The sequence below is a fragment of the Podarcis tiliguerta genome, assembly GCF_965153285.1.
Source record: "Podarcis tiliguerta genome assembly, chromosome: 1".
In the NCBI taxonomy this organism is placed as follows: Eukaryota; Metazoa; Chordata; class Lepidosauria; order Squamata; family Lacertidae; genus Podarcis; species Podarcis tiliguerta.
The window spans coordinates 114,404,557-114,417,812 of NC_139534.1; the positions used below are offsets into that span (position 1 = coordinate 114,404,557).

Sequence of the window (13,256 nt, forward strand, 5' to 3'; positions counted from 1 at the left end):
AATAATTGTCATAATATGGAAAATTTCCAGATAGGCTGAGGGAAGTCTAAAAGTATAAAGACTAGAACTGGATGTAAATTTTGGATGGAATGTTTTTCCTTTATTGTTATTTTTGAAAAATTTGATGAATAAAAAAATGTTTAAAAAAAATTCAGCCACAAACCGGTATTAATTTGGCCCTTGGTTTTGGCGTTCTCTTCTGTTAAGCTCTCACCTCTTAGAACCCTTCTCGATAAATACCCTAATAAAGAGGCAGCAAAGTACCCTTGGGAAGGGTTTTTCTTATGCCATCAAGATCCCTGTTTCATTCCCTCCTAACTTGGGGGAACCCCAAAACAAAACAAAACAAAAACAGGGAAATGCCAGCTATTGCAAAAAAGAAAATAAACAAATAAATTCTGGCTGGGAGGGTGGCCAGCCCCTTCAGGGATCCACCTATAGCAGGTTTACACATTTCACCTTTAGGCATCGTCCCTAAAAAGACTCCAGGAGAGTATCGTATGATCCACAACCTATCCTCAGTCAATGGTACCACAGGAACCTTGTTCTGTGAAATATGCCTCCTTTGAACAGGCTATAAAGCTTATTCTCAGGTTCAGCAGGGGGGCGCTCTTGGCTAAGTGCAACATTGAGTCGGCCTCCCGCCTACTGTCAATTCACCCAGAGGACTTTCTGTGGCTAGGTTTTAGGTTGAGGGGGACTATTTCATTGGCAAATCTATGCCGATAGGGTGCTCAGTAGCTTGTGCAGCTTTTGGGTCATTTAGTACAGTTTTGGACTGGGCCCTTTGCTCTAGAACTGGTTCTGAAAGGGTGACCCATTACCTCAATAATGTTTCGCTCATCACTAGTAATAGCCCTGATTGCGCTTCTCTTTTAGAGGCTTTCACCTCCCTGGCTGAGGAGCTTGGGGTACCTTGGTGGCAGACAAAACCAAGGGTCCAGTTTCAACCATAACCTATTTTGGGTATTGAATTGGACACAATCACACAGACATCCGCCTACCAAGGGAGAAGCCAGCAGCACTTAAGGAATTAATTCTGCAACTTCTTCCTCTCAAGGAGGTCACCCTTAGGTAGAGTCAATCACTCTTGGGTCACCTCAACTTTGCATGCCGGGTAGTGTCCCCTGGCTGCCCCGTTTGTGGGCAATTGGCTAAGCTGTCAGCGGGACTGCGTGCTCCTCAACACAGAGTGCGCCTTGCTAAAGTGGTCAAGTCAGACCTGGAGGTTTGGTTAAAGTTCCTGGATAAGTACAAGGGCATTTCTTTGTAGCAGGACAATTTGATGCTGCGTTCAGACTTTCAGGTACAGTCTGATGCAGCTGGTTCCCTGGGGTTTGGTGTCTACTTTAGGGGGCGCTGGTGTGCTCAGCGTTGGCCTACCAGCTGGCAAGGAAAACCTATCAGGTGTGACCTCACCTTCTTAGATTTTTTCCTATCATAGTTGCGGTGCACTTGTGGGCTGATGAGTTCAGGAATCACCAGGTATGCTTCTGGACCGACAATCAAGAGGTTGTCAGGGTCCTGTCTAAGCAATCATTGTACTCTCCTAGGGTGGCAAACCTGCTCCAGTCCTTTGTACTTTATTAAACATCTATTTCTCTGCCAAATTTACACCTAGGGTTAACAGTGACATCGCGGATGCTCTGTCTCATTTTCAGATGGACTGCTTCCGCTCATTAGCCCCAGAGGCGCAGCAATTGCCACAGCCATTCCTGGAGCACCTTTGGAGCCTTGGGGACGTGACGTCCTGAAGGGAGTATTGGCTGAAGTAGTCCCGTCCACGCTTGGATCTTATAAAAAGGCTTGGACGGACTTTATGGAGTTTTGAGGCAAATTAAGAAATGCTAGGCTTGACACATCCCCTACCAAGGCTGAAGTTCTGCAATACTTGGTACATTTGAGGGAGCTGGGTCATGCAGCAAAGACTCATAAACATCCAGTCAGCTGCAATCACCTTCTTCTGTAATGCTATTTACTCCATAGACCCTTGTGTGGATTTCTTACTGTGAAGGGCACTGGAGGGCTGGCGCAGGCTGCAGCCTCCCAGCAGTGAGGTTAGAAGGCCCATAACCTATGACATTCTATGCCAAATCCAAACAACAACAACAACAAAAATTAAGAAGTATCTGTTGGTCCAAGTACAAGGCCCGGTTATTTTTCGGCTGGCCAACAAGATTCTGCTGCCCGGGGAAGTTTATTGAGAGACCTGACCTTGTCCAGATCCAATTTAGTCCTGCATGTCCGATGTTCCAAAACTGATCAGCAGGGAAAGGGGGCCCTTATTCGGCTCCAAGCAACTAGTCACAATGGGCCATGCCCAGTAAAGGGCACTAGACGTTTCATGTACGTGAGACCGACCGTCTCAGGCCCATTCCTCATACATTCAGATGGCTCCCGCTTTGCACTGCATCAGTTCATGTGCGCTATGCAAAGGGCGATTGCTGCCTGTGGTTTACCCCCAGCTGAATTCGCGGCCAACTCCTTTCGGATTGGGGCCGCTACCACAGCAATGCATTTGAGACTCTCAGCTGAAAGGATGAAGGACTTGGGGCAGTGGAAGTCTGATACTTTTAAGAGATATATTTGTAAGACCTTGTGATTGTTCACGGTATAATAGACCTGGCTTTGTTACCTTCTTTTGCTTTCAGGAGACGTTGTGGTGCACATTTGGATTACAGGCCACAGCATTGTCCACTGGGCTAGAAACAGTGCTGTCAACTGTGGCCTCATGCTCTGGTTATTCAGCTGTGGGGAAATGACTTGGCCTATTGGAAATGCGTGGACTTGATGTGGGACTTTTGCAATGACTTCAATGAACTGATTGCCTCATTGCCAGATTCAACCCTAATTTAGTCACCACTGATGGAGAGGCGTGTATGGAGAGACGGTCTGTGCCCTATTGCGATAAACAAAACCAGGGAGCTTTTGGAACATGGCTGGGATTAGGGACTGGTTGCAGGTTTGAGGGTATTGGCGGTGAGCTTTTGCTCGAGTGGCGGTTAGGCATTGGTATTGTTACTGTTAAGCAGATGGAAGGGGGGGAGGAAGCGCCATCACCTCCCTCGCATATCAAAGGGTAGTCTGATAAAGGATTCGGGGGGGGGGCGTGGCCCTCCCTGTCCAAAGCCTGTGGAGGTGAGGGCCTAAGGCACACCCCCGAGTGGTGACCCCAGGGGAGTTCCTAGTTGATGTGCATCAGCAGGACTCCCCCTACTGATGGTTAACCCTTCCCGGACTTCAAGCGAACAGGCTGAAGCCGGATAGTCGGTTAGGACCAATGCCTAAGCCAATACCACTCATCACCTGTAACCAATAAAGTTGTGGCCATATTTAGCCCATTAACCTAAAATATCTGTGTCATGTGTCTTTATTTCCACTGGGGGGAGGTGGGAACTCGCCATGCAATCCCATCTCTCATGGAGAGGAGGAGCCAAAAATATTTGCTATTCCAGCTAGAATGATTAAGAGGCACCAAAAACCCATCTCTCCCTCTGCTATAGCCTAACGGCATGAGTGGTGCTTGATGACAGTTGAGGGGGGGGGAGCCCCAATGGAGCTGGTCTCCCAACAGAACTGATGGAGAGACTCTTAAGCCCCAGCTCTCCCTCCCTCCTTGGTCATGCTATCTGGGGCTGATGGGATCCCAAAACATCAGGAGGGCCACAGCTTCCCCACCTCTGACACAGAATTTTTAAGAGCAGATGATTTGGCCTTTAATGCTTTTGTTAGAAATTGGAATTGCTGTCTCTTTTATCAACCTGGGTAGGACTTCTCGTAAAATTATTATTTCTTTTCCATCTATGGTTAACTTGTTCTTACTCTTTGTTTGGAGAATCTTATCTTTCATCCAATTTTCCTTTACTGCTGCTTTTCTTCCTTTGTCCATTGGGTGTCACTGTGTTCTTATTAATTCAACTCGCCAGCTTCTATCCTCATTTAAACCTCACTTTCACAATTTTGTCTTTGTCACTACCTCCTTCTCAGTGATTACTCAGGGTCTTCAAACCCTCGTCATCATCTTATTTGTTAAATTCCCTTCCTTCAGTTTCAAAGTGGCTGCTCTACTCTACCCAGCTCCAGTAACAGGCAGCCTGCACCGCTCTGCAATTTCTAGTAAGTCCGTTTCAGATAGTGTGCTTTTCAAATAGTTTAATTGCAATCTGAGTGATTTCTTTACACTCTCTCTATATTTTTTCTGTTCTTCTGTCTTCCCTTTACTTTTGTGGTAGCATTGTATCCCCTCCGCTATTTTTACTCTTTATTTTGTTTTGGGTTTACTCACTCCGCGAGGGGTCCCCCCCCCCCAAGTTCCCTTTTCTTCTTCTTGTCTTATTTCCTTTTAGGTTTTGTTGCTGCTGCTACCACTTTATGTTTGTTTTAATATAGAAATAGAGATTTTACCCTCTTGTCTCTCCTTCAGTGTTGTGAGGCTTTTCACCGGTGTGTTTGATCTTCTTCAGTAGCTGAAAGTCAAATCAATAGCTATATAGAAAAAAAGAAAGAAAGAAAAAAAAACAAATGGGAAAATAGTTGATGCTGTCAAAGGTTTTAACCCAGAGGCTCTAATGGTTATTGTGAACTATATTTACATGAGAGGTAAGTCAGATAAACTTGTTTTATACAGGTTTTGCTTCTTAGATGTTCTCAGTTTAAGGTTTAAACTTTAAACTGTGGTTCAGATTTGTTGGTGCTTTAGTCTGGAGTCATCATCTGCCCATTGTGTGAGAAGAATCTTCTCAGACTTCTCATCACAAAGAAGTTCCTTTAATCAATCAGAATATTGACCTCCACCATTATCGAAACAAATCAAATATATTGTCAGTACCTTTTCCTGGAAATGAGATTAAGTAATTGGGAACTAGATTAAGAACAGAGCTATAAAGGCAGGTATCTCAGCACAGTAAGATGCCACTAAAACAGGAGCTTTTATTAACAGCTCTGAGTATGACAATATATTGAAGAATTAAATGCCATGTCTGCTCTTATTGTTCTTTCCATAAGCCAATTGGGAAAAACCTTTCAATTCTCTGCATACAAGAGAAGGAGACTTCTATGTGGATGAGGAAACAATGGTGAAAGTCCCTATGATGAACAAAGTCAGCTGGTTAAAGACTTACCATGATAAGATCCTGTCCTGCAAGGTTGTGAAGCTCCCTTACAAGAGCAACGTTTCAGCATTATTTACTCTTCCTGACCAAGGAAAAATGAAGCAGTTGGAAAATGCTCTTAGCAAAGATGTTTTGTTAAAATGGATGAATTCAAAAAAATCACGGTAAGTGTGCATGCTATAGTGGAAAGAGTGTAGTACATATTTGTAGGGGTAAATATATCATTGTGAGTTTGAGGGTAGTGATAGGCTGTGTAATGACCAAGTGCTTTGTAATTCCAGAACAGCATCAATTGAGCATAGATATTGCTGAGACAGGAGTGCAAACAGGCTAGGAATGTGGGTTTGGGAGAGCACATCTTTGATTAGAATACTGTCCTGCCATATGACACCCAAAATCCTCCTGGCACTTTTTTTTTCAAAGCAATACCTCACTAGCCTCTGGTTCCTCTTTCAACAGGAGAATAGATCTATTCCTTCCAAAGTTTACAATCTGTGGCAACTATGTTATCCAAGGGATCTTAAGAAGAATGAATATTACGGAGGTATTCACAGATCAAGCAGACCTCTCTGGAATTACTGGGAAGCCTGAGCTGAAGATTTCCAAGGTAGGCTTCTCAAAATTCAACAGGTTGATCTATATTTTCTTGCATCCTCCATTTTTCACCATAGGTACACTCTTGTCTGAATTATGTTCAAATGAACATAATTTGGGGTACTTGAACCACAATCCCATCTCTCATGGAGAGGAGGAGCCAAAATATTTGCTATTCCAGCTAGGATGATTAAGAAACATCAGGAGGGCCACAGTTTCCCCACCTCTGACACAGAATTTTCAAGAGCAGATGATTCGGTACCAGTTGCTTTGCGAAGACTGCAGTTAGCATTGGAGAAGGAGGAGAAATCTAATATATTTGCAAGCTTTGTGCAGACAGTATCATTTATCACATACCTGCTTTAGTCTGACCTGCTCAGGCACTGTAATTTTTTTTTTACAATATATACGATATCTTTATTGTCATTGTGCCGCACAGAACAATGAAATTGAAAATCTACTTAAAACATTCACCCCCCCTAAAAACTCTGAAACCCCATTTTAAAATACAATTTACCCTAGTTCTGATGAACCATATGCTGTGTGTATTACTGCAGCATAATTTTAAAGTATATTACTAAATATGTCTTTTATCCAGTTATATAAACTTTTGTATTTATCTGTTTATGAGCTGGCTACTTTTGGAAACCTAGTGTTTATAATATTATTGGAGTAATATGTCTTTGACTGTGTCGACCACAGCGAACTATGGCAAGTTCTTAAAGAAATGGGAGTGCCTGATCACCTCATTTGTCTCCTGAGAAATCTCTATGTGGGACAAGAAGCTACAGTTAGAACTGGATATGGAACAACTGATTGGTTCAAAATTGGGAAAGGAGTACGACAAGGCTGTATATTGTCTCCCTGCTTATTTAACTTATATGTAGAATTCATCATATGAAAGGCTGGGCTGGATGAATCCCTAGCCGGAATTAAGATTGCTGGAAGAAATATCAACAACCTCAGATATGCAGATGACACAACCTTGATGGCACAAAGTGAGGAGGAATTAAAGAACCTTTTAATGAGGGTGAAAGTGGAGAGCACAAAATATGGCTCAACATCAAAAAAACGAAGATCATGGCCACTGGTCCCATCACCTCCTGGCAAATAGAAGGGGAAGAAATGGAGGCAGTGAGAGATTTTACTTTCTTGGGCTCCATGATCACTACAGATGGTGACAGCAGCCACGAAATTAAAAGACGCCTGCTCCTTGGGAGAAAGGCGATGGCAAACCTAGACAGCATATTAAAAAGCAGAGACGTCACCTTGCCAACAAAGGTCCGTATAGTTAAAGCCATGGTTTTCCCAGTAGTAATGTATGGAAGTGAGAGCTGGACCATCAAGAAGGCTGATTGCCGAAGAATTGATGGTTTTGAATTATGGTGCTGGAGGAGACTCTTGAGAGTCCCATGGACTGCAAGAAGATGAAACCTATCCATTCTTAAGGAAATCAGCCCTGAGTGCTCACTGGAAGGACAGATCGTGAAGCTGAGGCTCCAATACTTTGGCCACCTCATGAGAAGAGAAGACTCCCTGGAAAAGACCCTGATGTTGGGAAAGATGGAGGGCACAAGGAGAAGGGGACGACAGAGGATGAGATGTTTGGATAGTGTTCTCGAAGCTACCAGCATGAGTTTGACCAAACTGCGGGAGGCAGTGGAAGACAGAAGTGCCTGGCGTGCTCTGGTCCATGGGGTCATGAAGAGTCAGACACGACTAAACAACAACAACAACAATATGGCAATATTATATATGATGTATATATGAAAGAAGTGTTCGTATTTTTAGGATAATGTGCCTGGGATGGGGATCTTGCTTCTCATCAACAGTAAGGGAGAGAGACAAGAACTAGGAAAAAATAATTATGGAGAAGATTGACATCAAGATTTTCAGAAAATTCCATCAGTTCCTTGAGGCTGACTGATACAAAAATATTGTAGCCTTATTGGAGTTCACCGATTGGGTCTGCGTTGCTCCGGGACAGGAGGAAGGAAGTCAAATGACACCGAGATTGGTTCAAGAAAGAGTTTATTCTGCTCTCCAGATAGCAGAAGGCACTTGTGCGGTGAGTCCTCAGCAAGTCCAAAGAAATGAGGAGTTTCATGCAGTATATATACCCTCCAGGCACCCTCTCCCTCCTTCCCCAGGAGTCCAACCATGTCAGCCTATGTACGCAGGTTGACATCACATATGTTCTTGCTCTGGTAATCTTAACCATAAAAGCGTATTCCTTCCTGCACTTCTGACCATAGAATCATAGAGATGGAAGAGACCACAAGGGCCATCTAGTCCAACCCCATGCCAAGCAGGAAACACCATCAGAGCACTCCTGACATATGGTTGTCAAGCCTCTGCTTGAAGACCTCCAAAGAAGGAGACTCCACCACACTCCTTGGCAGCAAATTCCACTGTCGAACAACTCTTACTGTCAGGAAGTTCTTCCTAATGTTTAGGTGGAATCTTCTTTCTTGTAGTTTGGATCCATTGCTCCGTGTCCGCTTCTCTGGAGCAGCAGAAAACAACCTTTCTCCCTCCTCTATGTGACATCCTTTTATATATTTGAACATGGCTATCATATCACCCCTTAACCTCCTCTTCTCCAGGCTAAACATGCCCAGCTCCCTTAGCCGTTCCTCATAAGGCATCGTTTCCAGGCCTTTGACCATTTTGGTTGCCCTCCTCTGCACACGTTCCAGTTTGTCAGTGTCCTTCTTGAACTGTGGTGCCCAGAACTGGACACAGTACTCCAGGTGAGGTCTGACCAGAGCAGAATACAGTGGCACTATTACTTCCCTTGATCTAGATGCTATACTCCTATTGATGCAGCCCAGAATTGCATTGGCTTTTTAGCTGCCGCCTCACACTGTTGGCTCATGTCAAGTTTGTGGTCAACCAAGACTCCTAGATCCTTTTCACATGTACTGCTCTCAAGCCAGGTGTCACCCATCTTGTATTTGTGCCTCTCGTTTTTTTTGCCCAAGTGCAATACTTTACATTTCTCCCTGTTAAAATTCATCTTGTTTGTTTTGTCCCAGTTCTCTAATCTGTCAAGGTCGTTTTGAAGTGTGATCCTGTCCTCTGGGGTGTTAGCCACCCCTCCCAGTTTGGTGTCATCTGCAAATTTGATCAGGATGCCCTTGAGTCCATCATCCAAGTCGTTGATAAAGATGTTGAATAAGACTGGACCCTGTGGCACCCCACTAGTCACTCTTCTCCAGGATGAAGAGGAACCATTGATGAGCACCCTTTGGGTCCGGTCAGTCAGCCAGTTGCAAATCCACTGAGTGGTAGCATAGTCAAGACCACATTTTACCAGCTTCTTTACAAGAATATCATGGGGCACCTTGTCAAATGCCTTGCTGAAATCAAGGTAGGCTACATCCACTGCGTTCCCTTCATCTACCAGGCTTGTAATTCTGTCAAAAAACGAGATCAGGAGAGGGCTCTGGGCACTTGTTTATACAGCCGGGCTTTTGTTTATACATTGAGCTCAGAGCTCAAGTTAATGGATTATGGCTAAGTAAAAATAGGGATTTTGGTGCAGTTTCAAACTGCCTGCACAGTCAGTTTTGGGTTTTGGAAATCCATTCCTTCAATATGATGCTTAGTACTGGTTAGAGGAACCAGATCAATAGGTAATCAGAGTGAGAAATGACCACATGATGTTGTTTCTTAAGACATTCAGTGGATATGTTTGTTTTGAAGTCCTAGATTTTCTCATGATAAAACCCTGAGTCAGACACAATCTTGCACTAATTTTTGTTGTATTTCTTTGTATTTCTTTGCAGGCTATTCACAAAGCTTATTTAAATGTCTACAAGAATGGCACTGAAGCTGTAGCTACTACTGCCACTGAAATTGTTCCTACCTCCCTTCGTCCTGTAATTTCGTTCAATTGCCCCTTTCTGTTGGTGGCTGTTGACGAGAAAACTGGTACCATCATCTTTATGGCAAAAGTCACAAATCCTACTGAGGCCTGATTGCTCAACTTGTGTTGCAGCACAGAAAACATGGGGTTTCCAACATGAAGCATGACTGATAAGATGCTTTTAGGTATCAGAGTGATTACTGTCACATGTTCCCAAACCGAAGAAATAAAGCACTGATTTAGTTGTCTGCAATATTACTTGGCGTTTTTCTTTCTGTTCTCACAGTCTTAAAAAATATGCTGTTTATTTTAAGTGTGCTCTCTAGCATTCACTCCATGATCTTTTGGGGGGTGTAGACACCTGTGCCATTTGAAAGATCAGGTTAACAGTATTTTATTATTATCTCTCATGCAGGTGTAGTATCCACAAGTAGCCAAGAGTTGTGGGGAGAAGGTCAGGTAGGTCAAAAGCTCAGAATGAGCTGAGGCTTTCAAGAGAGGTTACAAATAATAAAAAAGGTTTCTTTGTCTATGCCCAAAGCAAGAAGAAGAACAAGCAAGTAGTAGGTCCTCAGTGTGGAGAACACGGAGAAATTATATTCAGTGTTAGGATGAAGGCAGAACAGCTCAACACATACTTGTCCTCTGTCTTCACTGAAAAGAAAAGCAGTGCCCAACCTGGTGATAACGGGGGGGGGGGGGCACCAGGGGGCACATTGGAAGATGGCTGACAATAACATCTCTCCGACCCACACAAGGTAATTAAGAGGCTGATATGGGAGTATGCAGCCTCCCTTACCCCCCCAAGGGAATGGGGGGGACTGCCTTGCCAGCTGTGTCCATAATTCACCCCCGGATTCGAAAGAAGGGTGTGTGGGCACTTGGCACGAAGCCCTTGAGTGAGGCCGGCTCTCCCTGACACTGTCTCTAATTCGCGCACTGGTTCGCATTAGCTTGAAATATATAATTGGAAATATATAATTGGAAAGAAGCTAATGCACATACATCAAGTGAAGATCAGGAGTAAAGACTGCTGATTAATGGATCTCTGTGAGCGGAGCGACGGGCTGAACAATAAATCAAGTGAAGAATCATCATTAAAAGACATTCATGTTGGAGTGAAACGGAAAGGGGGGGGAAGGAAAAAACTTTTCTTTTTTTTTGTCCTATGTGAGTACCAATAACCCTCCCCTCTAGAGAGAAGAATCGTTGCAAATTATTAATCAAAGCAGGAGATCAAGAACTGTGTGGAAATGAATTACTGATCAAAGAGAGGACTGGTAGAAACATCGGGGAATTGAAAGAAAGTTTTATGACACAAATGGTGTTTCGCTAAGACAGGCTTGCCCATAGAAGGACGAGGGGGAGGAGAACCAGGGTCATCGGAATGTGAATGTATGGTTATCGGAATGTGATCTTGACCTGGCAGGGCCCCCTGAGATATGTCTGGCAAGCCTGGGGAAATCAACAGACAGACGGAGGGAATGTTCTTTATGGAGGTGTGGAAATGGTGTCTGTTCTTTATGTGATATGACTTTTGGAGAGTGTAAAACCCACACAGAGGATGTTTGTTTTCAACCCGCTTGTGAAGATTATCAGAGATCGCAAAGAAAGGAATATATGATAACAACAAGAAGATGAGGAAAGTAACAAAGAGACTATCTGGACAGAACTGGATAGAACTGTTTAATTAAAGCAGCAACATGAGTGATGTTTGGACCCCTTTCGGAGCTTGAAGTATGGGTACCCCCAACAAAAATTTAAAAATCTGGCTGTATAATCTGGAATTAATGTGATTTGGAATTAATGTGATTTGATTGGCCTGTTAATAAAAATTATATTATTTAAAAAAGATAACGGGGGGGGGGGGATCCATAGATGGAGCTGCAACACTGCCCAGAATACAAGGCACCTCTTTCTTTTCAGGATTCAACTTCAGTTGTGTGACCTGCATTTTTCTGACCCACATCCACTCATCAGCCAGTTCCATCTCTTGCTTCTCTATGCCACCAGAGAACTAGAGCTGTCACTCACACACAGAGGGAGACACTTCTCCCCAAAATCAAGACCTTCCCTTAAGCCCTGGAATTTTTTTTACTGCAGGCATGAGTTCCCTCCTTTTCCTTCCTCCCCCTTCCTTCTTGGCCTGCCTTCAGGACCTTTAGAAACAGCAGGGTTGGCCCTGTTGATTTGTGCCAGAGTGCCCCTCTTAAATGGGACATTCCAGGATCCATGATGTCCCACTTAAAATGGGACATTTGGGGGTATGAGATTGCCAGGAGAACCCATTGACACTCCCAATTTTATCCTCACTCGAGGGGACCGTACGCTGTAGACTTGGGACTCTTGGTATCCGTCAGAGGTGGCGGAAGGTCAAGATGGCGTTGTTAGTGGTAGCATTGACTTGAGCTCTGCATTAGTTGATGTGGTTTTTCTTATTTTTATCAGTCTTTTATTAGCTTTTATCAGCCGCAGTATTTTATCTCTGTCATTTGGCAGCTATTATATTCACAAACTTGAGTTAAGGGCTTGAGTTGAAAGTCTCGGAAAGTCTCGGAGAAAGCCTTAATTAGATGCAGCTCAACTCAACCTACCAACTACTTATCAGCAGGAGTGGAGATTAAACACCCTCTCGTGGGAGGATGCCGAGCTTCCTGATTTACGGCAGAAATTAGTAGCTGCTCTATCTCTGGGGAAATGTCTAGGAAAAGGACGCAACCGGCCTCATCTCCACAAGTCAGCCCACAGCAGAAGAGCAAGCAGAGTAAAATGGACGATTCTGTAAGAGCCCAGAACTCATTCCCAGGTAGGTGGGGATGCTTTAATGGGTGGAGATCACCCAGAGGAGAATGCTGAGATGAGCGCTAGTGAACTATTCCATGAACTACTATCTGAGGGGGCACCGCTCTATGCAGAAATACTCGCGGACCACTGTCTGCTGACTGCAAGAACAGTGGAGGAAATTAACATCAAATTAGAAAAGGTAACATCTCTCCTGATGGAGTTGGTGCTTCTGGCAGCCAAAAATAGCTCACTCAGTACTAAAGAGACTGACCACAGCATTGCCCTCCCCCTAGACCATCGTGTACAGGGGTGTAACCAGTCTGGACTTGATAACCGAGAGACTACAAATAGGAAAAACAACAAAAGTGAAAGTAGGGACCTGGTCCTACAAAGCACTCAAGTAGCTCTCAATATATATCCATTTAATTGTATGCTGCCTTACTGGAAATCAATCGACAGTGTGAAGAGAAACTTTAAGCTTTTACTAAATATCCATTGCAACACTCTGATTACGATAAACTTGCTTTGCACGGACCCCAAGCACACTAGACTCATGCTGACATTTTCTGACTCAGCTACCCCTAAAATGCTCCTGAAATATAAGGCCCTCTTACAGGACTATAATATTGAGTTGAGGCGCGTTTTTAAAAACACAGAACGAAAACAACTACTGCCCAACTTGTCGTATAGTCGGACCGACCCCAAGCAATCAACTTGGGAATTTTGCCACAGGGCCATGATTCATTCGGAGGGGCCGTCAAATATGAATACGTGCGGTGAACCCAGTCGTAACACTCCCTTGGGGAGGAAAACGTCAGAGCAAAAAGGCCAAACACACAAAGAACGCCAGCCCAATCTAGATAATTCAAAGATAGGACACTCCATTACGCCTTTGG

At 43.9% G+C, this 13,256-nt stretch overlaps 1 protein-coding gene across 2 annotated transcripts in view; it reads left to right on the top strand.

Annotated features, from left to right (window-relative positions):
* Window positions 1-3,610: 3,610 nt before the first annotated feature.
* LOC310676978 (alpha-1-antitrypsin-like) overlaps window positions 3,611-13,256 on the top strand; it is a 28,449-nt gene continuing 18,803 nt past the window's right edge. Inside the window, exons 1-4 of one of the 2 annotated variants that reach the window (XM_083439247.1) lie at window positions 3,611-4,116; window positions 5,005-5,275; window positions 5,571-5,718; window positions 9,497-9,829. In XM_083439247.1, the coding sequence (XP_083295373.1) occupies window positions 3,705-4,116; window positions 5,005-5,275; window positions 5,571-5,718; window positions 9,497-9,688 (1,023 nt within the window). In that variant the 5' untranslated portion in view covers window positions 3,611-3,704 and the 3' untranslated portion in view covers window positions 9,689-9,829. Of the gene's footprint in view, window positions 4,117-4,484; window positions 4,600-5,004; window positions 5,276-5,570; window positions 5,719-9,496; window positions 9,830-13,256 lie in introns of those variants that run through there. The other variant, XM_083439248.1, reaches the window with a different exon arrangement.